Raw genomic sequence first — 27,013 nt, 5'->3', positions numbered from 1 at the left:
CTGCTGAAACCAGCCTCCCTGAATGCCCCGCCGGCGGCGAGCACGTGTCGACGTACGAGCCGCGCCTCCTCGAACAGGCCGTGGCCAATCGCTGCGCAGCGTGGTGAAACGCGGAAGCCTCTGGGCGAATCGCGGCGCTCGTTGTTGCGAGGACCCTTGACGCTTCGCTTTCCGCCGAGGCCGTGTGTGTATGTGTGCTGTCAGCGGGGGAGCAAGGTACGGAAACGCAACTCGTCGCCCTCGCACCGGCAACACAAGCACTTGTGAAAGTTTCTGCCCGGCTCTGTGTCCGCGCACACGGCTAACTGAAGGAGCTAAAGCTCGTTTCTAAACAAGAGGAGACACAGTTAGAGAACTTTGAAGACTCCATTTAGCCTAGCAGCAGCAGTTAGCGGGGCTGTTCCTCCTCTGCGTTGGGACAGTTGTCATTCATTACTCCGGGCTTCGCGTCGTTCCTCGGGGCACTTTGTGTTTTATATTGTTATTATTATTTTTATTTTTTTTTTTTAAAGAAGATTTAGCTGTCCGGGTCGTAGGGTGGCCTTGGGGTCGTCTGGTCCGGCTCGTGTTTTAGCTGACATCTCGCTGAATAGGGCGAAACCACCAGACAGGCGCTGTGAATAGCGGCATTGTGTGGTGTGGTGTATGTGTGTGTGTTTAGGCTCCAACCTATAGGCCTCCTCTCGCTGTCTGTGCTCCGGACCAGTGTGTGTTGTTTTGGGGGCTTTTTTTTTTTTTTTTTCCCCTTTCCCCCCCTTTTTTTTGTTGCCCTCCATCATAGCGCTGCTCGGGTTGCCCCGCATTGCCCCCGCGCTCAGGTGTGCCTTCCTCGGGAGCTGCCCTCGTGTTTTCACCCGCACCCCGCTGTCAGTCCGCAGTGCCAGTCTGATCCGATCACCCGTGCCAAGGATGCCTCACACGAACAAATCCAGGAACGCCCCGGTGAGGTGCGAGCCAGGCCGCGTCCAGGAAGCAGCCTCAGCGGCGGCGGAGGAGGATGCGGGCCCGGTGGAGGAGAGCCTGGCTGCACAGGATAGAGGAGATGGAGGAGGAGAGGACAATGTGGGAGACGTCGACATCACCAAGTCTCCCAGTGACCCCAAACAGTACAGGTAACTGGATTTCAGTGTGGTTCGCTGCCAACTGTTTGTGTGAACTTTCATGATCGTAAAGGTCCCTCCTGCGAAAGTCACTTCTTCACCCATGTTTGTTTCAGTAGGATGACGGGGAGTAATATTGCGTTAATGAGAGAGAAAAAAAATCCAGTCATTTACTACTTTTGCTTGCTCCGTTTGTCATAAAGCTCTTTGTTTTGGAACTCTTTGCCCTTTGTGATGTCATCAAATGACCACTGACGCCTCTGCTAGTGACATCACCCTCAGCCAGGTGTCGGTTCCACCCTCTGAGAACACTTTGCCTTCCGGAATCGGCATGTCAGATTTAGCAGGATGCTAAAACTGAGAGCTGTTTTTTTTCCCCTTGTGCATGTAAACACACAGTTACATGTGCAGTATTGTTGGGGGGGATCTTTAGTGACTGCTTTTTTGATAGTTACTCATGTTGAACTGCTGGGTCTATGATGGAAAATGAAGATCATAAAGTGGGGATAATATAGGGTGATGCAAGATCAAGCTAAGAAAAATCCCTTAACATGAGGCTAAAAGAGAACAATTTCCTCCCAACTATGAGTGGTATGGAAAAAAAAAAAAGAAGAATAACCCAGAGCCATTAACCCAGATTCTGAAGTATGATATTTGAGCCACTTTCCAGTCGGATTAATGTAGAAGTATTGCGTTAAGATGGGACAATTTTAAAAAAGGGGGGGGGGGGGGAACCCTGTGCCTGAGGCATCTACACTGGCACAACGAAATTAGCTATGAATAAGATATTGCAAAAAAGCCAAAGAGGAGAATATTTAAAAGCTCTGCAGACTGTTTCACCTGCACCTCCTTCATCAGGTACATCGTGCTGGACAACGGGCTGCGGGCTCTGCTCATCTCAGACTACAGCGGCCCAGTGGCGTCCGAAGACGAGGACGAGGACGGGGAAGAGGAAGAGGAAGAGGACGAGGACGAGGAGGAGGAGGACAGCGAGTCTGGGGACGAAAGCGGCGACGAGTCCGAGGAGGAGGAGGACAACGAAGACGGCGACGACGAGGATGAGGGCAAAAAGAAGAGGAGGAATGCCGAGAAGCAGGTGCTACCATTTTAATGCGACGTGGATGTTTACCCGCGCCGAGCCGTCAGAAACATGTCAGAGTGGAGAAGAAACCCCCCGAGCTGCGCTGGTAAAACTGAGGCAGCAATTATTAATGCAGAGGCTTGTCAGTGTAAACTGGCAATAATTTAAAATACTGCTCAGTGCACACACATAATGAGGATGCCTTTCCCCAAAAGTTCATGGCTACAAAGCTTTCCACTAAATGACTTTCCCCCCTCCCGTGCTATCTGATTTAGCTCCGCCTTGTTTACCTGACTGGCTGATTGATCTTATTACTTTTCACATCAAATCACATACAGCAAGCCATTTTTAATTTAGCCAATTTTTGACATTTAAGACATCGTTATCTGCAATCAGGAACGTTTATTAGCCTCATCATAGCGCGGGAATTCACATCCAGGTTGAACAATGTATGTATATATATATGTGTATATATATGTATATATACACACATATATAATACACTGGAGGCATCCTGACGGTGCCCCGTCAGACTGGAACAGGCTGTGATGTATGTGTGCGTTTGCAGTCTGCCGCGGCGCTGTGTGTCGGAGTGGGCAGCTTCAGCGATCCCGGCGACCTCCCCGGCCTGGCCCACTTTCTGGAACACAGTGAGTACAAGAAAAGAAAATCGTGGCGAACGAATCCGTTCCCTTTTGTTGTTTGGCCAAAGGTTAATGTTTCCCCCTGATTCTCCAGTTGTGTTTCATCTACCCTCAAGTCATGTCCAGTTTTCATCACGACTAGAGGCAGAAATCGCGCATCAAACGTCGGCCTTCATGTCTGTTTAACAGCAACAGCCAGTGCGCCGAGATCCTTTGTCTGGATTCCTGCAAGCTGCCAAGTTTCATTTCTCGCTTCAACACCTTAACGTTGTCTGTTTTCTTTAAATGTCTTCTCCCTGCTACATCATTAGCGAATAATTTCTGACACGTCCCAAAAATACTCTCCCGCGACTTCCAACGCAGAACGAGCAGGAACTTGTAACTTAAAGTCGTTATCGACCCATAAAAGCGCAGAGTCACTCCCCGCTGTTTAAAGGCGGTGTGTTATGTGAAATGCATTGTGGCCCTTCTGAGGCGACTGTGAAGTGGGAGAAGCTGTTATATCCGTCTCCTCTTTTGAGACGGCTGTGAAACACAAAGCTCAAATGTCTCGTTTGAAGAGAGAGCCATTAGAGCTGTCACCAAATATTAACGGCATCATTTGCAGATATCTCTTACAGCTATTTATAAAAGGGGGAGAGGGGGAGCCGTAGCGGGAAGTGTCGGGTCAAACCGTGCTGCGAGTCGTGCGTTTGAGCTGCAGTCCGTGTCAAATGAAACCATCGCGCTCTTTTGGGGATTTTCAAGCTGATTTATTCTGATCTCACCGCCGCCCCCTCGGCCCCCACCCATTTTCTTTTCTTTATTTTTTTCCCATTGTGTTCTCAGTGGTGTTCATGGGCAGCGAGAAGTACCCCTCAGAGAACGGCTTTGATGCTTTCCTTAAAAAGCACGGTGGGAGTGATAACGCTTCCACCGACTGCGAGAGGACCGTCTTCCAGTTTGACATCCCGAGGAAGAACTTTAAAGAGGCTCTTGACAGGTGAGGCTGGCTCTGATTTTTCTTTCTTTTTTTCTTTTTTTTTTGTTTGTTAAAGAAGTGATGTCCACGCTGCATCGCCGCAACACCGCATCACCTTTGAAACAGGTTGGTCTGCGGCCTAACATGGTCAAGCAAAATCATCAGTAGCTGCGTTTCCATTACAAAATAAAAGCGATATTTCTAAAATTTCGACAAAGTACAATTGCGATTTGCAATGTAAATGTAAACTGTAAATCTCGTAAAATCCCATCCCGCGAGATTTACGAGGATTGCGTTTTGCTTTTTGTACTACACTTTTGGGATATACCTCTGTATCGAAACCACCTCACGACCGCATCAAAACCTTTTAGCGACATTTGAGACGTTTCCATTACGAGTTTTTTTTATTGCGATATTTAGGTTTTGCACAATTCTAGGGGTAACGGAAGCGCAGCTAGTTTTTAGTAGTAAGGTAACGCAGAGCATGTTATTTAACAGAAGGCTGTAAACAGAGGGTTGGAAATAGTCTTTTCTGTCAGAGAAGCTGCTCGACTGCAATCCAAGATGAGAATTCAAGATATGAGCATGACCATTAAATAATCACTGCATTATTCAGCAGAACCGATTTGGAAGAATTCTTAATATTTATTTGAAAACTAGGAAAAAAAATTCAGTTATTTGAAATGTTTGATTATTAGAGCAGCGCAGAGTGTAAATATTTAGAAATTTCTTGTTTATTTATGTGCGTCAATCTGCTTTGAATCAATTCATTTCAATCCTCTCATCATTCAACCTCCAGACTCAAATAGAGTTTGAGCAGCATATAAACTCCATGCATGTGCCTGAATAAACTTGCAGTTTGTTTGAAAGTTGGCCCCGGCAGGGGGGTGGGGGGGGGGATTTGGTTTCTCTCCCATTTTCAGGTTGTTTGTAGTTATAAATAGCAGTGAGTGATCTTTGATCTTTGGGTTTTGAGCGAGAAAACGACGAGCCCATCAGCCATCACTTCTTTTTTTTTTTTTTTTTTTTTAGCTTTTTAGAAAATTTGTCTACATCTCCACCGACGTGTAAAGCTGCTAATCGCAGTGTAAACAATGACTGGCACATGAAGAGGAGTGTTTTTGGCCCAGTTTTCCGCCCCCTCCTGCTGTGAACGTGCAGCCCCATTTGATGGCTTTAGGTTGAGATATTAAACTTTGTGGCTGTCTCTCAAAACTACTGGCGGCGGCGCGCTTGCCAGAAGCCTTAAAACGGCTGAGCATGATAAAAGATGTGGGCAGTAGCCTGACAAAAAAAACAACCAAAAAAATCAAATTATCATAATGTCTCGGAATCCGGTGATTAGTCACGGACCATTTTGCCGCTCGCTGTCTGCCGTGCGCGTCAGTCTTGCGTCCGCCCCATGGCTTCGGCCGCTGTTTAGTCCCTGAACAAACGGTCCGTCTCCTCCCAGGTGGGCTCAGTTCTTCATCTGCCCACTGATGATCCGCGACGCCATCGACAGGGAGGTGGAGGCGGTCGACAGCGGTGAGTCTTATTTTTTATTATTATTATTTTTCTTTTGAGCACTTCCCTCCTCACGCCGGCCATCTCACCGCGTCCTTGCCTTCGTCTCCTCCTCCTCCTCCTCCGCCTCCTCCTTCTGTCTCCTCAGAGTACCAGCTGGCCAAGCCGTCGGACTCCCACAGGAAGGAGATGCTGTTTGGCAGTTTGGCCAAGCCGGGACACCCCATGGGCAAGTTCTGCTGGGGTGAGTTGGTAAACACAACCGCTGGGACGGCGCAATGCACACAGCACTGCAGCCCTCCTTGGGGTATGTTGGGCGAGAACAAACAGCAGCGCTGAGACAGCTGCCAAGTCTTCCCCCTTTTCTGCCCCCCCCCCTCCTCTCCCTTCCCCTCTCCCTCTGCATTTTCCAAAGCTTTTTCCGCGCGTCCTTACGCAGTTGTGCTGAATTGGTCGCTCTCTTGCGTGTGACGACACCAGGGAATGCCCAGACGCTGAAGCAGGAGCCAAAGAAGCTGAAGATCAACGTCTACAAGCGGCTGCGGGCCTTCTGGAAGAAGCACTACTCTGCCCACTACATGACCCTGGCCGTGCAGTCGAAAGGTCAGCCAGCTCCATCCCATTAATTGCCCATCAAGAACCGGTCTGTTCATAATTTGACAGGAATTAAATTGAATTCTTATAACTCCTCGCGGCAAATTAAATGAGTAATTGAAAAAGAAAAAAAAAGAAGTGGGATTAATGGGCAGTTAGAACAATCATTAGTCGCGGCGCTAATAAGGATTCACTTCATCTGTATTCAGCCGACTGCGGTCAATTATTTCTGATTTAACTCAAAATGCGGCGTCTGATAGCAAATGTCTAACACGCATTTTTATTTTTTTTTTTTTGATTTTTTTCGGGGCTTTTCACTTCATTTATTACGCAGCTAATTAAGCTGCGCACACCAGTAAAATTATGGCGTCAACATTTTGCATTGGGAGAGGGTAAAACAAATCATACATTTTATCAACAGCTTAATTATTTGCTTTCGACGTTTAATTTAGAGCAAGTGGCAGCGTGGAGTGCGCGGGGCTAAATCAAAACAGTGCCAGTGCCAGTATTTCACTGGGAAGTCTCATGATCTGACACTTGACTGTTTATTCCGGGCTGCTGAGACGTCGACACTTTTACCGATGCTCGAGTGGTGGACGAAAGTTTTCGGACACCTTGTGCGTAAGTGAATTATCGCGTACGTTTTTCTTTTGGTTTTTTTTGGTTTTTTATGTCGAATATATATAGTATAATTTGAGTGCACTCAGTGCAGCACATCCACTGGGTGTAAGAGCTGGATGTCTCAGCAAGGCGATGTCCGCACGTGTTCCACGCATCCGGCACAAGTACAAGGTTTTGAATTTCAGATCACTGGGATTTTTATATGCCGAAATCTCGCTAAACCATCATGGGGAAAACGTCTTCTATTGCAGACTAATCGGATAGTCTGCCTCACCCCCACCATCTCATGTTATATATTTTTTTAAATCAGATCGGTCAGCTTTAGTTCAGTTTCATCTCTGCCTCCTGCTTGTCTCTTTCTCTTTTCCCGAAGAAACAACAGATTTCTTTCTCCTCTCCGTCGACGCTTAAATACTGCACAGATCATCTAAAGCGAGTTTTAGTTGTCATTAAACCGCACAAATGCACCGTTGGAGTGAAACTGTGGCCCCTGAGCATCCCGTCACTTGAGCCGCTGTTTTAAAAATAAATCCGATCTCTCGTCGGAAGATTTTCGCAACACCTCCCCGCCGACTCCCCCCTTTCGTCGCGCCGTTTGAATTTGTTTTTGAAGTAGTCCTCGAATCCGTCTGCGATCCGCGAGCATCGATCGCCTTGAAGAACAGAAACCCACCCGGAGCGTCCTCGCCTTCCATTTTTATCGTGCTCAAACAAACCAGCGCCCCCGAAAACATCCAACGCATCGCGCGTCTCTTACTGGGGAGCAAAATTCAATAAGTGCCCTTTTTACATCACGCTGCGAGTGAGCCTTGGATTACAATGTGATCTCATTCGGCGCGCCGGGAGAGAGAAAGGGAGCCAGCAAGCGAGCGAGCGCTTGTCTTCAGGCCAAAAACAAAAAAAAAGGAAGAGAAGATAAATGTCCGTTTGTCTAAAATGTGGGTTTGTTCCAGACAAGCAGCGGCTTGGCGTTGACGTTATAAACGCTGTGGGTTTTTCGCCGGCATGCAGCTGAGGCTTTGAGCGCTGACAATACAAATACTGCGAAAAAACCTGAATATGATTTCAAACGTGCAGCGGCCGCAAGCGACGAAACGTCCCCCGTCCCCCCCCCCCCTGCACTTCATCCAAACCTGCGATGACGGGTTTTCAGCTGGAATCAGCGGGAGGCGCTCAGATGTCTAATTTCTGCTCCTTGGCCTGCTGTGTCCCTCAGAGAAGCTGGACACCCTGGAGGAGTGGGTGAGGGAGATCTTCAGCAAGGTGCCTAACAAGTGAGTTGCGGCAGGAGAGACTGCGAGTCCCCGTGATGAGCTGTCCTCCTGATACAGATTGAGTCTGAATATCCCCTTAGACCGACTCGCCAATGTAAATGTCAGGCCTCCTCCTTCCTCCTGTCTCTGCCTCGGCTCTCCACTTCTTGATGTTTTTAACCCCCCCCCCCCCCCCGCCCCCCCTCCTTTTCCCACCTCACTGTCTCACATGTGAGCCTGAAAGGGATCCTTTTATCCTTGAAGCTGACTTAAATCACTGCTTCCTTATGGATTTCTTACCTCTGCTTCCTTTATGAATCATTTTCACTTTTTTGACAAGAGAGTGAATAAAAGATGAAGATCATTTGTGTTGTTTCAGTGTCGTCACCTCTTGTGTCATGCTGTTGTATTTCTGGGTGTGTGTGTTCGCAGCAACCAGCCCCGGCCAGATTTCTCCAATCTGCTCGATCCGTTTGACACGCCAGCCTTCAACAAGCTCTACAGAGGTGCCCATCAATCAAACACCAAGAATCTGTCTGCTTTACAAAACTTGACTTTAGCCTCTCAGTGAAGGGTTTATTTTTTTTTTCTTCATACGTTCCTATTGCTGCTTTAAGAGAATCTCATCTGAAAATTGCATTACAAATCTCACTTAATCAAAGTCTTACTCCACCACAAATGGTTAGACATTGAATTAATGCTGTAAATTAACCAATAACTCACCCACTAACTTATTAATTTTCCTGTTTGTGTGCTTTTGCAGTCGTCCCTGTGCGCAAAGTCCACGCTCTCAACATCACCTGGGCCCTCCCACCGCAGGAGGAGCACTACAGGTGAGCTGCAGTCAGATTCCCTCCAGCCTCCACTGAACTTGGTGCAATAAAGCCAATGCCACCTGCCTGCCTTCCTGCCTGCCTGCCTGCCTGCCTGGCTTCCTGTGCGCGCCGTGATTTGTCTCCCTCGCCACGTGTCTGTCTCGTGGAAGAGCCTCTTCGCAGGGAAGCCAGAATCAGACGAGCCGAAATACGCCACGTCTCTGGCTGATTGTGGAGGGATTGCATCAGTGTTTTATTTTATTTTTTTTCCTTTTATTTTTTATTTTTGTTCCTCCTTTAATGTTTCTAACCCCCCGTCCCCACGCCTCTCTTCTCCTCTTTTCAGAGTGAAGCCTCTCCACTACATCTCTTGGCTGATTGGCCACGAAGGCACAGGAAGCATCCTCTCAGTGCTGAGGAAGAAGTGAGTTTCATTGTGTGTGTGTGTGTGTGTGTGTGTGTGTGTGTGTGTGTGTGTGTGTGTGTGTGTGTGTGTGTGTGTGTGTGTGTGTGTGTGTGTGTGTGTGTTTTCTCCTGATTTGAGGACACTCCAAAATCCAATTAAAGGGTCTTCAATTTGCCGGGTGTACGCGGGGCCTTTCTCGGGCCGGCAGCGAGCCCCCGCGTGTTGCAGCCCAATCCTCACCATGCGCTCCTTTTTTTTTTTCCAAAGCCACTCGACGGCCGTGATTCATGCGTCCTCATCCCTGGATGATGTTGCTGCACGAGAGCATTTTAAGCCTCTTGTCACTAAGTGGGAAAGTGAGCCGCCGAAATAAAAAAAAAACCTTCCGTGTTCCCACGGGGCCGACAGCTTATCCAATAGTCCCCTTTTGCCTTCAGTGCCACTTTGAGCGTTTCATACGTGTAATTGACGAACACTCTTATTGACTGCGTGTGCAGTTTTTTGGGTTTTTGTTTTTTTGCAGCGATGGATAAATTACAACAGTGAAATTGCGAGTGTCTGATCTCCCCGTTGGAGCAAACTGCTAAAAGACAATTACAGCTCTGGGCACCGGGGGACGCTGCTTTGTTGGTTGAATTCATTAGCTGGGAAGTGGGGCGGGGGTTCCTATCACTCAGGATTAGCTGGGTTTAATTTCTCCGGTCGTGATAATGGTAGTATTCCAACATGATGACACAGTGATGTCAGACTGCTGATGTCAGAACAAGCAGAGCTGCACAGTGGGGCGAGCGAGAGAGAGAGAGCGAGACAGAGAGGGAGAGAACTTTAGCGGCGCCACCGTTTAGTTTTGGAACCAACAGATGTAAAAACACAACGCGGTGCAATAAATGTAAGAGGATTGCAACAAAGGAGGGAGGCAACACGAGAAGTCATTTCGCCAGCGCTCAGAGCAGCAAGACTGAGATTTCAACTTGCAAGTGTTTTTGTGTTATTTTTGAATGCAGAACAAAGTATCCATATGTTTCCTTTAGCCGCTTCCTCCTGCACTCAGGGCTGCAGGGGTCTGCTGGAGCCTCTCCCAGCTGTGATAGGGCCAAAGGCAGGGTCACACTGCGGTACAAGCCGCTAGTTTCCCCGCAGGGCCACAAAGGGAACGTTTCCACTAGCGCCACTCGGCTCGGCATGGCACGGCACAGCTCGGCACGGGTGCATTTCCACCGCGACTTGGTACCAGCTCGCCGTGGGTGGAGTTACCGCAGCAAGGCGGATTGAAGGTCCATTGATGTTTGTTGCGCCATCCGTGTCCCCGATTTGTAGGTTTTACTTTTTGTATGCCTTAAAATTGTGTTCAATACTGTCGATACTGTATCACAACACTGTCCTAGCAGAGAAAATCTAGACTGTGAAACGATCGCTTGAATCACAGAGTGGTTAATATTAGACAAGAATATCCGCACAACTTAAGTCCACACAAGGCACAAAACAGCAACAGCTTCATTAAACCGGTGTTAACGCGCTAGCAGGGTTAAAATCGCTCTAAGAAGCGAAACTCAAGGGGCAGAATCGCCGCCTCTTAAGTGTCGCTGCCGGCGAACACAAAACACAAGCAGAGACATAGAGACAAACAACCTTTCACACTCTCACATACACACCTATGGACGATTTAGATTTCCCAATTGGCCTGACATGCATGTTTTTGGACTGTGGGAGGAAGCTGGAGAGCCCGCTCAGACACAGGGGCAACATGCTGAATGCAGGACTTTTTTTTTTTTTTTTTTTTTTTTAATTAATTCTCTGATTAGAATATTTTTTTGGTGAGCAATTTATTCGCTTTCACCTGTGGTTTGTTGCTCACTCCTAACGGAATTGACTCTGCAAATTTGAATTTGTCAATGACATGCAAAGGTTTTGCTGCAGCGCTTCATTTCATGTTCGAGCTCAGCCAAGCCCGGCCTCACCCTCTGCACTCTAAATGTTATTTTTGCCAACCTGTCGAACATTTTTTTTGCCATGTTTTGAATCTCACATCGCCGGATTCTTCCTAATAAATTGCCCCCTACCTACCCCCCCCGTGTGCCGCCTGACTTGCATTCAGATATGCTTTTCACACAGCGGAATAAGAGCACCGCACTTTTGTTTGGTGTGTTTATTTTTACCTTCCGCTAGTTTTTCGGTGGGTTTTTGCGGTGCGGCACGAATAAAAACTGAGCGAATTGAAGTCGGGCCGGCTGTCATCCGTCACCGTCAACATCATTTCTTGCTTGTTTGGTAATGCGGCGCCGGGGTTTTTGCAGCTGGCTGTTGCCTTTCTGTGCATCATCATAGCGCCAGAGCATTTCTTGCGCGCAGATAAAAGCAGACACGATGTTTGCAGTGACAGATTACCCAGCGTGAGAAATCCCTGCAACTTGTTTTCCCATTTTTAAATGAACGGGGAGGGAGGGAGCGAGGGAGGAAGGGAAGTGGGGTGCGTGCGCGGGAGGACAAGCGCTGAAAGCGAGTGATGCATGGTGTTTTATTTATCCCCGGCTGCCTCCAGAGAACAATACAAATGCAAATCTGTAATCAAGATGCATGCAATTAGCATGTTGTTATGTTTACCCTGCAAATATTTAATTAGTTTGTGTGTGTGTCTCTGTGTGTGTGTGTGCAGATGCTGGGCTCTGGCTTTGTTTGGAGGAAACAGTGAAACTGGATTTGACCAAAACGGCACCTACTCCATCTTCTCCATCTCAATCACCCTCACCGATGAAGGTTTCCAAAACTTCTACGAGGTAAACGCCCCTCTCCGGCGTCGCTTCCGGTTTGCACTCGACCTCCCGTTTGTGTGCAAACGGGCCTCCTCGCCCGTGGTTCTCATCTGGAATCGGCGCTCAATCGGTTCCTGCCGCCGCCGCCGGCGGTAGCGATGAGCTAAATGTTTGTTTTTGTATTTTCTTTAACACATTGTTGCGTCTAATCCTCATTTGCATCACGTCCTGATTTCATTTCAAAACCGCGCGCGGTGATCAGATTTTGACGGTCGAAGATCACGCCGACGTATCGGGAGAAACGCGAAACTGAAACGGATTTGTTTCCTCGTTCCTCATCTCTCGACACATCAAGGCTGCAGCCATTTTAAAGGTCCTCTGATTATTTATTTTTTTGCAAAATTTAATTTCACACGCTCCTAACTAACATGTCAGTGAAAGTCCCCAGACACCAGGAGAAATCATTCTGCTCTCGCCTCTTCCCAGAAAATGTATGCCGCAACACGGCCCCCGGCTCCCTGTCACCCTGTTTATTCAGCCGTGGTCGGCTTCCGCTCCCGAGGAGAGGAAAAAAAAATAATAACCCACACGCCGCCTCTACCTGGGTGCCGGCTGCTCTCGTCCCCTCTCTCGTTAAAAGAACGGGTCACTTCAGACGAGACGTCTGCGTTGCCCGTTGCCGTGGCGACGCTCTCCGCCTCTCGCAGAGCGCCGAGGCAGCCGCCGCTAATTTAAAATGACGGCTGTCTCCTCGCCGTGGCCGCGCCTCATGCAGATGAGCGCTCCCCGAGTCGAGAAGCTCGCATCGATTACCGTCGCTTCCCCTTTGAACGGCCGCCGCCGCTGTTTTCATTGTGCTGGAGAGCTCTCCGTGAGTCACTCCCCCATTCAGATCGAGAGGGAGAGAAGTCGGGTTTTCCCGACTCGAAAGCGCAGGAACGGCACAAACACGCCCAACGCGTTTTCTGTTGTCGTTTTTTTTTTTTTTCGAGAATTGCACAACGGCTAAGTGGCACATTATCGATATGGTAGACCTGCCGATCAAGCGTTTGCACCGTGGAAACAGACTAAATGAGAACTTGATGACGTACTCGGCGTGTTTGACGCACTGAGGAACAGACGCAAAAGATTTTAATAGTCACGTCATGTTACATGGCAGTGAAATGTTGACGTGGCAAAACCCGACCTGATTGTGCATGCAAGGCATAAAGAAAGTGTAAAATAGAGAATTTAAAAAAAAAGTGACAAGTGGCAGTTGAATTTAACAAATATACATAAATATACAAAAAAAGTGGCAAGTAAAGATAAGGGTGGTTGAAGTGTTATGCACTTCTAAACAATACTATATGTGTGTATAATATAATGTGATTTTTTTTGCAAACAATGGAATGCAAAAAAATATGTATATATAATATGTAGGGCTGTCAGTGTTAATGCATTAATCGCGATTAGTTAAATACAGTCGATAATGCGTAAGCCTTTTTGTCCCTTTCACTAACCAGTAGTCGGCCCCTCTGGACGATTTCTGGTAAGAAATACTTTACACTATAGGCTTAAAACTGCCTTGAAATGCAAAATAACTGAATTTTACACTTGCAATACAAACCACAATTAACTATGAAGATTTTGCGATTGATCGCAATTCAAGAAAATTAATCGTTTGACAGCCCTGACAATATGATATCGACAATAATCGCACTAATGACAACATCAGTGAAAACGCTTGTTTGGTTTCTCCCCTGCGAGAAGCAAACGTAACAGTCGTGCGTTCCCCCCTTCCTTTTTTTTCCCACTTTATAAAGCTTACGCTTACTCGTCAGCGCGGATGTTATCAGTGGAGTGCATTATGTTGTACTTCTCCTCCCTGTCATCCTCGTCTCGTTGCTCGCGGTTCATAATTAGTCCTCGTCACACACAAAGGCGGAGTGACATTTTCATTTCAATGTCTGAACCCGTGAAACGGCTTGGGGTGGGTGGGGGGGGGGGCTGCACGTCCTTATCTCTGTTATTTAAATGAAGGCACCTTTTGCACATAATTGCCGGCGCTCGTTCTAATGACTGTAATCAGGCAGCGATAGTCAACAAGACTGGCGGCGCCTCTGTAATTGGCGCGGTTTGTAAATCCCCAGCTGTACACTGTTTTGTTCCATTTATTTATCTATTTATTTGGTTTTTCCTTCCCAGCTACTAAAGGGATAGTTCACCCCAAACGTGTTGTGTTTCACTCCACATTCTAAAGACAGCCATGTTTTCTTAGACCCAATCCACAAGGAGGTCTGCAGTAAATGGGCAAACTGTCCCTTTAATGGCAGGAAGAATCAGGGAGGCGTTCATGGAGAGCGGTCGTGACTGTAATCACGGATAATGACTTTGAGTTCCTGTCTGTCAGGTGACCCACCTGGTGTTCCAGTACCTGAGGATGCTGCAGAGCCTTGGACCCCAGCAAAGGCAATCACACACACACTCACACACACGCACTCACACACACACACACACAGTCGCACAGAAGAACACCTTTTCCCTTTCTTTGTCTGGTGCGAGGTCATTAAACCGTAATGTGCGGATCAGAGCTCTTCACGCCGCCGCGAGATCACAACAGGAACGAGGAAACGGACGTTGTGTAGGTCGGTCGTGTGTTTCATTCCTCTGTGTCTCTGTGTCGCCGTGCGTTCAGGATCTATGAGGAGATCCAGAAGATCGAGGCCAACGAGTTCCAGTATCAGGAGCAGGTGAGGAGCCGGGCATTGAGCCTCGTCAGCCTCAATCTGACCACACTTCTGATAGACTCTCTCTCTCTCTCTCTCTCTCTCTCTCTCTCTCTCTCTCTCTCTCTCTCTCTCTCCCTCTCCCTCTCCCTGTCCCTCTCTCTCTCTCTCTCTCTCTCCCTCTCCCTCTCCCTGTCCCTCTCTCTCTCTCTCTCCCCCTCCCCGTCAGATTGACCCCATAGAGTACGTGGAGGACATTTGCGAGAACATGCAGCTGTTCCCCAAAGAGGACTTCCTGACTGGAGATCAGCTGATGTTCGACTTCAAACCAGATGCAAGTAGCCAGTGCAGCGGGTGTAGAAAGTGTCGGGGGTGCAGTTTGGGGTAAACATAGTGATGTCGGATATAGGAACGGTTCCCAAGCACTGCGAGGCAGAGGGTATAAATTTGTCGACAGATTGATGTTATTTTAGGTGGAAAGTTGCCGTCTGACAGTTTCTTTGCCTCTGAGTGTGATTGACAGCTAGTGTGTGTGTGTGTGTGTGTGTGTGTGTGCAGGTGATCAGTGCAGCGTTGTCCCTTCTCACCCCGGAGAAAGCCAACCTGATGCTGCTGTCACCAGAACACGAGGGCCGGTGTCCCCTGAGGGAGAAGTGGTTTGGCACTCAATACAGCGTGGAGGGTGCGTCGCTGCTCCCGCCTTTGTGTGTCTGCGCTTGTGTGCGTGCGCGCGCGGGCTCGCGCGCCGCGCCTTTGTCATTGTACCATCTCGGCAGCGCAGCCATTTGGTGAATACATTGTCTCTTTCCCCTTGCGCCGCTGATGGTGCGGGCCGATACAGCGGCGACAGCTTTCATCTCCGTCTGTTTACGTTTCCAGAATGTAAAGCGTGTCAAGCGTGTGCAGATGATGGTTTAATAGATGTTTCTCCTACTCCCCCCCCCCGCACTCCCCTCTTTCCTCACTCAGACATCCAGCAGGACTGGATGGAGCGCTGGGCTGGCAAGATGGAGCTCAGCGCCGACCTTCACCTTCCGGCTGAGAACCGCTTCATCGGTGGGTGAACCTACGCTGGAGGTCATCGGGGCCACGTGGCAAAGTTTCCGTGAAAACTTTGGATTTTGTCCCGTGCGTTCATCTGATAAGGAGCCCGTAGGCACCGTTTTGGAAGGGGGAGGCGACGATCCCTCTGAATGTCAAAGTCAAAAGAACCTATTAGGCATTTTTTTTCTTTTTCCCCCAATAGCTGCAGAATAGAAGCTCCATTCCGCTGCCGCTGTGGTGATTAACTTGACACCTGAAGCCTTAAATGTATTCGGGTTTTTTTCCTCCTTCTTCTTTTAATGTGAAAACACTGTCCGGTTCTGATAAAACCAGCCATCTCTGCTGCAGCCACTCTAATCTCTTTAGCAGCAGCCAGTCTGAAAAGCAGCTCCTTGTTTTTCTGCCTCGTCTTCTTCTCTGGCTTCTTAAAGCGTAGCTACCGGCAGTTGCTTCCTGCTCTAAATCTGCTGCTGAAAGATGGTGATTGATTGATGGCCGGTCATGGAATCCTGGAGTGCTTCCTATTGAAGGTCTGGCAAGATGGGCGAGCGGATTTTTCAGAATTGAAACGGGATCAGATTGACCCAAATCTTCTTTTTATTTCTTTTTATTTAACCGGGTAGATCCCAGATTGAGATTAAGAACCTCTTCTTCAAGGGAGACCTGGCTGAGATAGGCAGCAGCAAATACAAAACACAGTTTAACAAGTTACATATTTACAAATTTAGCACAGATTAAACGCAACCGATATATATATATACCGAAATAAAATAGCTAAAATAAATGAAAAGAAAAACAAGTACATGTTGTGGATTCTGCCACAAATGTTCTCAGCTTTGATTTAAAGGTCCTCAAAGAAATGAACCCTGTTAGTTTCCGGTTATTTTGCAACATATTCCATGCCAGAGGTGCAGAAAAGGCAAAAGCCTTTTTACCCAGTTCAGTCTGTGCATATGGAACAGAAAGCAACATGTAACCTTGAGAACGGAGCGAGTAAGGACCCGGACTCCTCTTGCCTGCGTCGGAGAAAAAATGTTCCAACATGTGATCGGAAATCTATTTATTTACGCCTCCTGCTCTCTCTGCCCCGACGTGGATCGTATTCATTGTAACCCACAGAGCGTCGAAGGTTCGGGTTATGCGTCAGAGATACAGCAGTTACCTGGTCGTAAAGATGTTTTCCCGTCCTCTAACTGTATATTCATGCCAGCCAGCCAGCCAGGCAGCCAGCCAGCCAGCAAACGCAACTCGTCGGAGCTAATAAACGCAGCCCCGCATAAAACAACTGTTCCATCGGCGGCGTTGAGAGCTGATGTGTGTTCGCGGCCCCGACGCCGCCGACATTAAGTCAATAGCAGCGGCAGTAATGATCGTCACAGAACCCCCTTTATTGCTCAGGCTTCGGGAGGCTCATTAAGCTAAACGTCGGCGGCGGCGGCGCTGCTGCTGCTGCTGCTGCTGCTGCTGCTGCTGCTGCTGCTGCTGCTGGAGGCAACGCTCGCTGCCTCATTTATCAGAGGCCGACGATGACGGCTGCTGCTGCTGCTGCTGCTGCTGCTGCTTTCCACGGCTACCTATAGTTTCTGTCAGCGGAGTGGACGGACCAAGTTGCTTTCAAATAAAGTATAAATTATTTATGAGATGGCACCAATATTTATTCCATTTCATTTCTTTATTTATTTATTTTTATTTTGTATTTATTTATTGTATTTTTTTGTAGCTACCGACTTCAGCCTGAAGCCGCCCGACTGCCCAGACACCGAGTTTCCTGTCCGGATGGCCGACAGCGACAGGGGCTGCCTGTGGTACAAGAAGGACACCAAATTTAAAATCCCTAAAGGTGAAGTGCGTGCGTGTTTGCATGTGTGTGACTGACTGACTGACTGATGTGTGTGTGTGTGTGTGTGTGTGTGTGAGAGAGAGAGATGATTCCATAAAGGCTTTTTAGTACCATTAGGGACGGCCGTTGACTCGTCCTCTGCGTCTCTCGGCAGCCTACGTCAGATTCCACCTTGTCTCTCCCGTCATCCAGCAGTCGGCCAAGAAGTGAGTTCCACCTCAGACCGTCACCTTGTGCCAGTAGTGTTTGTTTGCTTTCTCTCATTGGCATTTCTGCCTTTCGCCCCCGCTGACCCCACCCCCTATCCTTTTATGACTCCACCCCTTCCCCCTTTTCACTCTGCCGTTACGTCTGTCCTTCCACCGCTTTCATCCCCGCTCTCGCCTCGCTTTTATGTCTCGGCCCTCCTCGCCGCCGCCGCTTCTCGTCTTTACTGCCTCCATGATTGTCTTCTCCCCCCACCCCCTACCCCACCCCCCAGCGTGGTGCTGTTCGACCTGCTCGTCAACATCCTGGCCCACAACCTGGCGGAGCCGACCTACGAGGCCGAAGTGGCCCAGCTGGAGTACAAACTGGTGGCCGGCGAGCACGGCCTGGTCGTCAAAGTCAAGGGCTTCAACCACAAACTGCCGGTGAGTGAGTGAGCGAGTGGGCGAGCGAGTGATTGAGCACACCTGAGGGTGGCCAGAAAGTGCTCGGAATAGTGAGCAGCACCACGGACAAGTTTAAGGAGATGTGAGATTGCGCCGTGTTCAGGGGGAAAAAAAACTATTTGTACCTGTTGGAGTTGCTATTTACGGAACCTTGAAAAAAAAAAAAAGTTCAGCGCGTTTCTGCTCGAAATGTCTCCCCCTCGAGCTGGAGACTCGCCGACTGACCTGTTCGGCCCTCAGAGCCGGTCCTTATCCCGGAGTTACAGATCTGACTCGCTGCCTTGATCTACAGTGAAATGCCAGAGGCTGGTCACCTTGGAGACGCAGAGAGAGAGAGAGAGAGAGAGAGAGAGAGTTACACCTTCTCCAGGATCTTCTCTGCCTTTCTGCGGTTCCTGTCACAGCTGTGCTAATTAAAAAATTCAAAAAACATACATATATCTTGAGACTTTGACACAAAGAAGAACAAAATGCCTCAGTGAACGGCCGGTCTGCAGTTCCCAAACTGGCTGGAGCAAAGTAAATGTATTTGAAAGGTGAATTCCGGCAGAAAGGCAAGATGCAGATGCTTTATAATAAGGAAGCTATAGTTTGGGGTGAAATAAGTATTTCCCTACAATGATGTGTTTGAGTGTCCTGGCTCCTCATTGCACTAGAGAGGTCATTAACAAGAGGCGATCAGAGAAAAGTTGACATCAGGATCTCATCTTATTTCTTATTTGTCTATTTTGTTGAACAAACAACATCACAATTGATTATTTCTGGAGCTTTACTTTTAGTGATCCTTTCAAACTCAACTTTTCTTTATGGCCTGATTTTAAACAGCTGCTAAAGATAGCAGCCCAGTAATGCGCACACACACACACACACACACACACACGCACACTGACACGGATGTCAGCGCTGTCTTGAAACGCGTGGTAATGATGCCGACTCTGACCGCCGTCTCCCCGCAGCTGCTGTTCCACCTGATCATCGACCACCTGGCCGACTTCTCCGCCTCCCCCGACGTCTTCAGCATGTTTGCCGAGCAGCTCAAGAAGAGCTACTTCAACATCCTCATCAAGCCCGAGAAGCTCGGCAAGTGAGTCGGCCCCGGCTCGCCCATCCACGAGTCTGCGATGCCTTCTAGTGGTGGGAAGGCGCCACGATGTCCCTGAACGCCTCCTCCTCCTCTCTCCCTCCGTCCTCTCAGAGACGTCCGCCTGCTGATCCTGGAGCACTCTCGCTGGTCCATGGTGGAGAAGTACCAGGCTCTGATGTCGGGTCCCACCGTGGACGAGCTGATGGAGTTCAGCCGCGCCTTCAGGGCCGAGCTGTACGCCGAGGGACTGGTGCAGGGCAACCTCAGCAGCGCCGTAAGACGGAGCGAGCACAGACAAGAGAATTGATTAACGGCAACGACAAAAAAAAACAAAAAACAGTTTTGTTGTGATTTTTATCTCATCTGTCTTGCTTCTTCCTGCTCATTAAGCGCCATTGTGTTTTTTGCTCCGCAGGAGTCGGAGCAGTTCCTGCAGTACGTCACAGAGTAAGGCGACCTTCACACTGAATCCCTTCAAGACAATCAGGCAATCAGATGCAGTAATTTGCACAGGATTGAGCTGTCCGGTCTTTAAATACCCTTTAAATTATTTCACTGCTTTCTTACCAACTTCTTTTCCCTGCCTCCACTTCTCACCTCTCTACTCGTTTTTGTCCCACTTTACTTTTTTTCTCCCCTTTCCCCCCCTACGGTCGGCCACGGCAGAAAGCTGCAGTTCTCCAAGCTGCCAGTGGAGGTGCCGGTGATGTTCCGAGTGGTGGAGCTTCCTGTGAAGCAGCACATCTGCAAGGTCAAGTCGCTTAGCAAGGGAGACGCCAACTCAGAGGTCACCGTTTACTACCAGGTGGGTGCACAGGCGCAGCATGCTGTCGCCCCCTGCTGGCGGGAACACGTCATAGTTTAGCACCATTTATTCATGCATCCTCTCTTCTTCTTCTTCTCTTCCTCTTCCTCCTCCTTCTTCTTCTTCTTCTTCTCCTCTTCTTCTTATCCTCCTTCTTCTTCTCTTCCTCTTCCTCTTCCTCTTCCTCCTCCTCATTCTCCTTCTTCTTCCTGGTTTCCAGTCAGGTCCTAAAGCTTTGAGGGAGCACACGCTGATGGAGCTGCTGGTGGTGAGTGCTCTACTGGGTTTGTGTTCACGTTGACTTCTCTGAAGCCGGGAACTCAGTTGTGTGTTGTTGTGTCATTTAGATGCACATGGAGGAACCTTGTTTCGACTTCCTCCGCACCAAAGAGACTTTGGGGTAAGTGCATGTTTTTATCCCTTTTTCACATAAAAAAAAAAAAAAAAAGACATTTGCACAATGTGCTACCACATTTTTAAAACGTCTTTTCGTTGTTTACTTTTTTAAGTCACGTCTTCTGTCAATCTGTTGATTTTTCTTTTCATGTCATGTTGCTTTTGCATTGTATTGTGTTATATTGCTTTTGGTCTACTTCTCTTTCTGCCGTCACAACTTGCTTGTGCTCGTTCCAATATTGAACTACTTTTCTATTTCTACTATTATTGATAAATATTTCGACACAGCTTCTTATATCAAAGTGCAAAAGTGATATCCTGAAGACCGGTGAGGTGGCATCTATGTGGCTGTTTTGTCATCGCCACCCCCCCTTCCGCCCCTTCCCCAGGTACCACGTCTACCCCACCTGCAGGAACACCTCGGGGGTCCTGGGCTTCTCCGTCACCGTGGAAACGCAAGCCACCAAGTTCAAGTGAGCCTTTAAACACCCAAGGAACCTCTGCAACAATTTGTCTTAACGAGGAACAATTGATCTCTGTGACCCTGACAAGAGGAGCGAGAGCAGCTGATTAATGATTACGGGGATTAATTTGTTAGTCCTAATCATCCCTCCTACCTCTGGTGAACTCTTGTGTCTCAGCACCGAGCTGGTGGAGCAGAAGATTGAGGAGTTCCTGGCCTCGTTTGGGGAGAAGCTCGACGCGCTGACTGATGAGGCCTTTAGTACTCAGGTCTGTGTGCGTTCCAGAGTCAGTCTGAGCGTTTTTGTGTATGTAATAAGTTTCCCCTTTGTTGCGGCAAAGTTTGAGCAAATGCCTGACAACATAAGAGCGTTAGAAATGTCAAAAGTTGCTCCACGAGTCACTTCGGCTGGATTAATAACACCGCCATGAAAGGCCGCGGCGCACACTCAGATCTGCCGCTGCACTTATAATCTTCAAATAGTCTTTGAAGTCGAAAACGGTGTGCGGAAATCCTGTGCACTCGGTGTGCGGGCGTTTTGTGATCCGGCGTCTGTGTGTGTGTCTGTGTGTGTGTGTCTGTGTGCGTTTGGTGCAGGTAACGGCTTTAGTGAAGCTGAAGGAGTGCGAGGACACTCACCTCGGGGAGGAGGTGGACAGGAACTGGGCGGAGGTGGTCACCCAGCAGTACGTGTTTGACAGACTCAACAGAGAGGTGAAAGAACCTACACACACACACACACACACACACACAGTGTTCACACTGCATCCATCCTCTTAAGGCCTCAGTCATATCTACTTTTTTATTATTATCGTACAGCTTTAAATTTCAGTCCTTTCTTTAAAGGCCCGTCTGCACCGACCTCCAGGAAATATTAGTTTTCTTCTTGTTTGTTTTTTGTTTTTGTTTTTCACACAAATATTGTGTGTTTGTGATTCTGGTCCATTCAGGTCCAGGCTCTGAAGCAGATGACCGGGCCCGGCCTCGTCTCCTGGTTCAAGGAACACCGAGGAGAGAACGGCCGCAAACTCAGCGTGCACGTAAGCCACTGCGTATTTTCCTAAGCTAATCAGTGAGAGCAGTAACAGGCCAATATCCTACCGGCACTCTGCTGTTTTGTCTTTATTTTTTTCTCTGACACATATATAAAAAAAATATGATATGAATTTCCATGACAAACAGAAATGTATAAAAGTGGATTTGTTTGTCATGGAAACGTATTAACCCCGAGCCAATTCCAGGAACGCAATTTCATTTATTTCCACGGACGTTTAAAAGCCCGGCGGAAACCAATCAGGGTCTGGAAATATTACACAACACCGGTCGTGCCTGTGCCCCCCACCCCCACCCCCACCCTTTCCACTCAAAGTCCCTCCATCCATCCGTCTGTCTGTCCGTCCTCCCTCTTGCAGGTGGTGGGATTCGGCGCCCAGGAGAATGACGAGGAGGACGACGAAGAGGAGGGCAAGAAGCCGATGGGCGGCGGCGGGGACGAGCCGGGCCGCTCGGCCTACGGCGAGGTGTCCAAGCTCACCTTCCTCCAGCCATCAGACAGGATGGCGGGCGCCGTGGCCATCATGGACATCCCCGCCTTCACCCGGGGCCTGCCGCTCTTCCCCTACCACAAGATCCTGGAGTGATACTGGAGTGATACTGGAGTGACACTGGAGTGATACTGGAGAGCTTTTCTCCCCTCCCGGGGGGCCCGGCGGAGGTGAAGGAGGAAACGCTGGCCTCTGTCTCGGTTTGGTCTCACACGCGAGGACTGTAAGCAGTGGCGGCTTTTTCCTTTTAGCTCAGCCATCACCAATCCTCCGCTCTCACTCGGTAACCCACCGTGCTGACGCCTCTCTCAGCCCGCCCGCACCAGAGAATTTAAAGCGTTCACCAATTTCATTTGCCGTTACTCCTCCCGCCCCACCCTCCCTCCCCCACTGAAGCTGAACTTAAAAACACATAAATCGACTGTACAAAACTGCAGATGAGGCGCCGACACCGTTTGGACCCTGGGCGTGCATGTGTGTGTGTGTGTGTGTGCATGAGTGTTTTCCTTTCCTCCCATTGTGTTCTGCTGTGCTGCCATGAGCCGAAGCCGATGGTGCCGTGGTGTTTGTGGTTCGGCGCAATCAAATAAATCACAGTGAGCGAATCAACGGAGCAGCGTTCTGACTACGGCAAACACACAAGTCGCCTTCAAGAACACACACACATGTGGAGTAAGTGTTTGTTTTCACCTGTTTTGTCTGTTTCTGCACAGACTGGTCCTTGATTGTGAGCCCACGTGCGTATTTAAGTGCCGTGTGACAAGCAGCGAGGTCAGAGGGGGTGGGGGGTGGGGGGTGGCATTGGACCTCGGCACCGCTGACTGTAATTAAAAAAAAATCCACCTCCAGCGCAGCGGAGCGTGTTGGCGGGGGGGGGGGGGGGAAAGGAAAAATCGACTAATGCGCCCAAAGGGAAACCGTAGGTGAGTGTTTACCTGCAGGAGTCTCTCGGTGGTCATTGAGCGGCTCTGACACTGCCGCCTGTTAAAGGTGAAATTCACACTCGAAATTTCAGAGCTTCTGTAATGAACTGGCCAGTAGATTCTTCTGGATATAGAGCCACGCATTGATCTGAGAGAACACCGGTCCAGGGAATTCTGCATCATTTGATCCACACACACACACACACACACACACGTGAGCATTAAAAAAATTTAAAAAAAACCCTGACCAGCCTCCATTTACCTTCCCTCCTCTAATTCACTTTACAGCACACACACACACACACAGGTATCGTACGCAGAAGCCTACGCTTTCGCTTTGGCCCCAGCAGTGCATTTTAGATCAATCTCAACTGTTTCTAACAAACACACTTGGACTTGGCATCAGACCTTCAGGCGACGGGGAAAACAAAGTCCAATGTCATTCAGAGTAATTGCACACATAGCGTTTTTGTTTGTTTGCTGTTCATTTGTCATGGCGATCTCATTGGATAAAACTCAATGCTTCTATTTTTGGGCGCAAGTGCAAAAAAAAAAAAAACAGTCAACACCTGCAATTTTTTTATCGAATGTGAGAAACAAAGTCGAGGGCAGAAATGAAAACATAGCCTGAATCAGACACAACAACTGCGAGACGAAAGAAACAGAACCATTACAATGCACAATCTGTGTCTACTCGTGCGTGCGGGGCTGATGTTGATCTCGTGTCAGAGGCAGAGCCACCACACTCTGGTTTGGTGAGGTCGAGGGTTCGAGAGCACTGACCCTCACAATGCAGCAGTCGCCGGCTGGTGGAAGCTCTTGCTGTTGCTGTTGCAGAGTTCTGATGCTCTGACAACCAGCGCAGAGAACATAAAGTCCTTTCTGCAAGTGTCTATTAAAAATAAACCCAAGTTACAGCAACAACAGTGTGAAACTTTGCGACGATGACGATGTGACAGATTCCCTCGACAAGTTCTGAGTGGCAACGCGCAGCGGCGGTGGCGGCGCAGCCCCTCAGAGCTCCTCCACAGTGACAAACTGGTCTAATTAGCTCGATCTGAGCTGAACTTTAATTCCCCCCGCTGCTATCCGGGACGCTACGTGCCGTCATTAAAAAGAGCAAAACAAACAAAATGCCGCCGCCTTGATTAAAGGCATAAATAACACGACTGACTAATAACTGCAGCCGAGAAATTGAGGAACATTTTTATCTTCGGTCCTGCGTGAAACTGCTCGTGCGTCACACGAAGTGACCCTGAAGTCCCAAGATTGGACCTGATGCCAGCGGTTGTGTGTGTGTGTGTGTGTGTGCGCGCACACGTTGCACTCTAGTGTGTGCGTGTGTGTGTGTGTGTTTGTGTTTGTGCGGGCGTCCCGCACAGACACTGAGATGTCACAATCTGGCCACCTCAGAGGATATTTATGACCAAATATTGTTTTTCATTTAGTGTTTCAAAGCTGCGGCCCAGCCTGATATTTTCAATTTGGCCGCTTCGCACTAAAAGCCTGTTTTACGTGATGCATCCTCCAGTCTCATGTGGTGGTTCGAGTCCATGAGCGTGGCGGGGTAAAAAAAAAGAGGAGAGATTTATTGAGAAATACAGTTGTGTAGTGTGATTTATCACGGCTATATTGCCACTGCTGCCATATTTTCTCAGAGGACTGCGGCGGGACAATTTTGACCCGTCTGTGGCAATAAAATACTTCACAGTTCAGCGTCCGGCTTTCAGTAAGCGAAGTGACACATTTGGGACGGCAGAAGTTTTCTTCTGGAAATAAGAAAAGCCTTTGCACGGGCAAATTCACATTTTAGCAAATTAGCATGCTTATGATTCTGATTTGGTTCACTCAAGGAAATGGTTAGTCAATTTTCACAAACAAAATACAAATAGCATTCAAAAGATTGAAAAAAAAATAACCTTTGCTCAACTTTCAATGAAAAAATGCAGTTTAGTTGTAATAAAACAGATGCTAGCCATGCTAATTTCTCAAGCAACAGCTAAGAGCAGCAGCATTTACTACATTTTCCTTTTCATTTTTTTTTTTGTAATCCCAGTTTACTGTGAACAGGCTGAAAAATGCTTCAGGGTGGAGCTTGCCGAGATGGACGCAGGAGGTTGGTTGTAGACATTTAAGTGACGGAACACCAAAGCAAAGTAGCACAATTGAAACAGTAGTGTGACAGAGTTTCTGTCACACTACTGCTGGCTGCTGGCTCGCTTCATCATTTTTTTAGCTGCTTTTTAGGAAAATGAGAACATTTTGTCCGCCCGAGCGTCCGCGGGGGGGAGGGACTGTGTGTGTCTGCGCTTCTTTGGGAATCGGGGAGTCATAACTCGGCCTTTAGACGGCATGGCCGTGTCACGGGCAGCATTGCCGGTGAATTAGCTCGGCCTGCGCTGTCAACAGCGGCTGGTGGCTCCCTGCGAGGAGAGCCTTTGTGACTTGTGTCCCGGAGAATTGCGCTCATGCCACGTTGTGCTGTCGTAAGCCATCCTCGCTGGCTGCCTCGGCCACTTACACCGGGTGCATAAAGAGGAAGGTGTATCACAAATGCATGCAGACAAGCTTCGGCCGTGAATCAGAGAGGATTAGATTTGCTTGGCACACACACACTTACACACACTCACTCTCTCTCTCTCTCTCTCTCTCTCTACTTCACCCCACGTAAACTTTCCACTGCTACACTCTGTGTCATTCCTGTTGTCGTTCTAATTTCATCCCCAGGAACCCTGCCAAGGCAATAATGAACTGGAGTCATGAAGCAGGGCCCGTGCTGAGTGCCTATGTGTAGTTGTGTGCAACTTTGCGCTTGTGCATGTGTTTATTGTGCTGTAAAGTGAATTAGAGGAGGGAAGGTAAATGGAGGCTGGTCAGGGTTTTTTTTTTTTTTTTTTAATGCTTGTGTGTGTGTGTGTGTGTGTGTGTGTGTGTGTGTGTGTGTGTGTGTGTGTGTGTGTGTGTGTGTGTGTGTGCGTGCGCATGCGTACGTGTGCGCGCATTGTGTACAACCCTTTGCACTTTTTTTATTTGAATCTATTTTTTAAGCTCAGCCAGTGCAGCCGTGTGTATCATCTTAACTGCTGTTAATGTGTCGACTCCTTTATTCAATTTGAGCGGTAATCTTAGCGTTCCCCGCAGGCGTGCTTTCCCTCATAGCTAGCTAGCTTTACTCGTCTGCGGAGAGACACACAGCGGAGAAACACGAGACACTTTCGGGGAGCGAGATGGCTGCAGAAATGAGCGAGACAGCGTGGGCTAAATCTCCTCATTACGAGGGTATTACGGTCAAGACGGATCTTATTTGCAGCGGGGTGAGGCGGTCAGCCGCGGCCGCACTCAGGAGTTATGAAGATGAAGATAGCGGAGCCGAGATCTGTCAAATAATCCCTCGGTTAATCTGAAATAAAGAGGTCGTCATTGCTGGTGTTTGCTTTGCACTCATCGCGGCGGCGGCGCCGCTAAGTGAAGGCCAGGGAAGGGCCACGGCAACGCACAGGAGCTAGCTGCTGCTACATTTTTACCTTCTGGCTGTTTAGTTTTCAAATGGATTTGGGATAATCACAAAATGTTTTTTTTTATTATTATTATTGAGATATTTCACCTTTTCGATTGTGGAAATTGTCAAATTTTTGTTTTGCCCGCTGTTTGGTAAAATAGACACTAGATGGCAGCACATCAGCAGCGTCACTGGACTAGCTTATCTCATCATGATCACCAACAGGTGAGTGGGAAACAAGTGACAGGTGTTGCTTCGCTGATTGCCACATAACATTTCTGTTCTTCCCAGGATGATCAACATATCAATCAGTGAAGACCTAGCCG

General features: G+C 48.5%; 1 protein-coding gene across 1 annotated transcript; it reads left to right on the top strand.

Moving 5' to 3' along the window:
* Positions 1 to 222: 222 nt before the first annotated feature.
* On the top strand, positions 223 to 22,870 carry nrd1a (nardilysin a (N-arginine dibasic convertase)). The gene is made up of 31 exons (XM_076017783.1): positions 223 to 1,112; positions 1,959 to 2,196; positions 2,750 to 2,831; positions 3,654 to 3,807; positions 5,240 to 5,313; positions 5,441 to 5,536; positions 5,773 to 5,895; positions 7,724 to 7,781; positions 8,193 to 8,266; positions 8,524 to 8,593; positions 8,922 to 8,999; positions 11,635 to 11,755; positions 14,121 to 14,179; positions 14,406 to 14,460; positions 14,666 to 14,770; positions 14,995 to 15,118; positions 15,406 to 15,492; positions 17,201 to 17,320; positions 17,475 to 17,526; positions 17,802 to 17,952; positions 18,930 to 19,057; positions 19,169 to 19,331; positions 19,473 to 19,504; positions 19,724 to 19,862; positions 20,083 to 20,130; positions 20,210 to 20,262; positions 20,648 to 20,731; positions 20,900 to 20,990; positions 21,319 to 21,435; positions 21,672 to 21,761; positions 22,134 to 22,870. Exons 1-31 carry the CDS (start codon positions 910 to 912, stop codon positions 22,359 to 22,361), a joined length of 3,297 nt encoding a protein of 1,098 aa, XP_075873898.1. The 5' UTR covers positions 223 to 909; the 3' UTR covers positions 22,362 to 22,870.
* The last annotated feature ends 4,143 nt before the right edge of the window (positions 22,871 to 27,013 follow it).

The sequence above is a fragment of the Nelusetta ayraudi genome, unplaced genomic scaffold (genome assembly GCF_046127955.1).
Source record: "Nelusetta ayraudi isolate G7.1 ecotype Tasmania unplaced genomic scaffold, CSIRO-AGI_Nayr_v1 ptg000007l, whole genome shotgun sequence".
NCBI lineage: Eukaryota > Metazoa > Chordata > Actinopteri > Tetraodontiformes > Monacanthidae > Nelusetta > Nelusetta ayraudi.
Note: the sequence above shows the minus strand (reverse complement) of the source record. Positions and strands in the feature narration are given on the sequence as shown.

Coding starts and splice junctions, on each gene's coding strand:
- nrd1a (XM_076017783.1), top strand. CDS start 910: ATGCCTCACACGAACAAATCCAGGAACGCCCCGGTGAGGTGCGAGCCA. Junction 14,461..14,665: donor AGTTCCAGTATCAGGAGCAG/GTGAGGAGCCGG, acceptor CCTCCCCGTCAG/ATTGACCCCATAGAGTACGT. Junction 21,436..21,671: donor TTGACAGACTCAACAGAGAG/GTGAAAGAACCT, acceptor TGGTCCATTCAG/GTCCAGGCTCTGAAGCAGAT.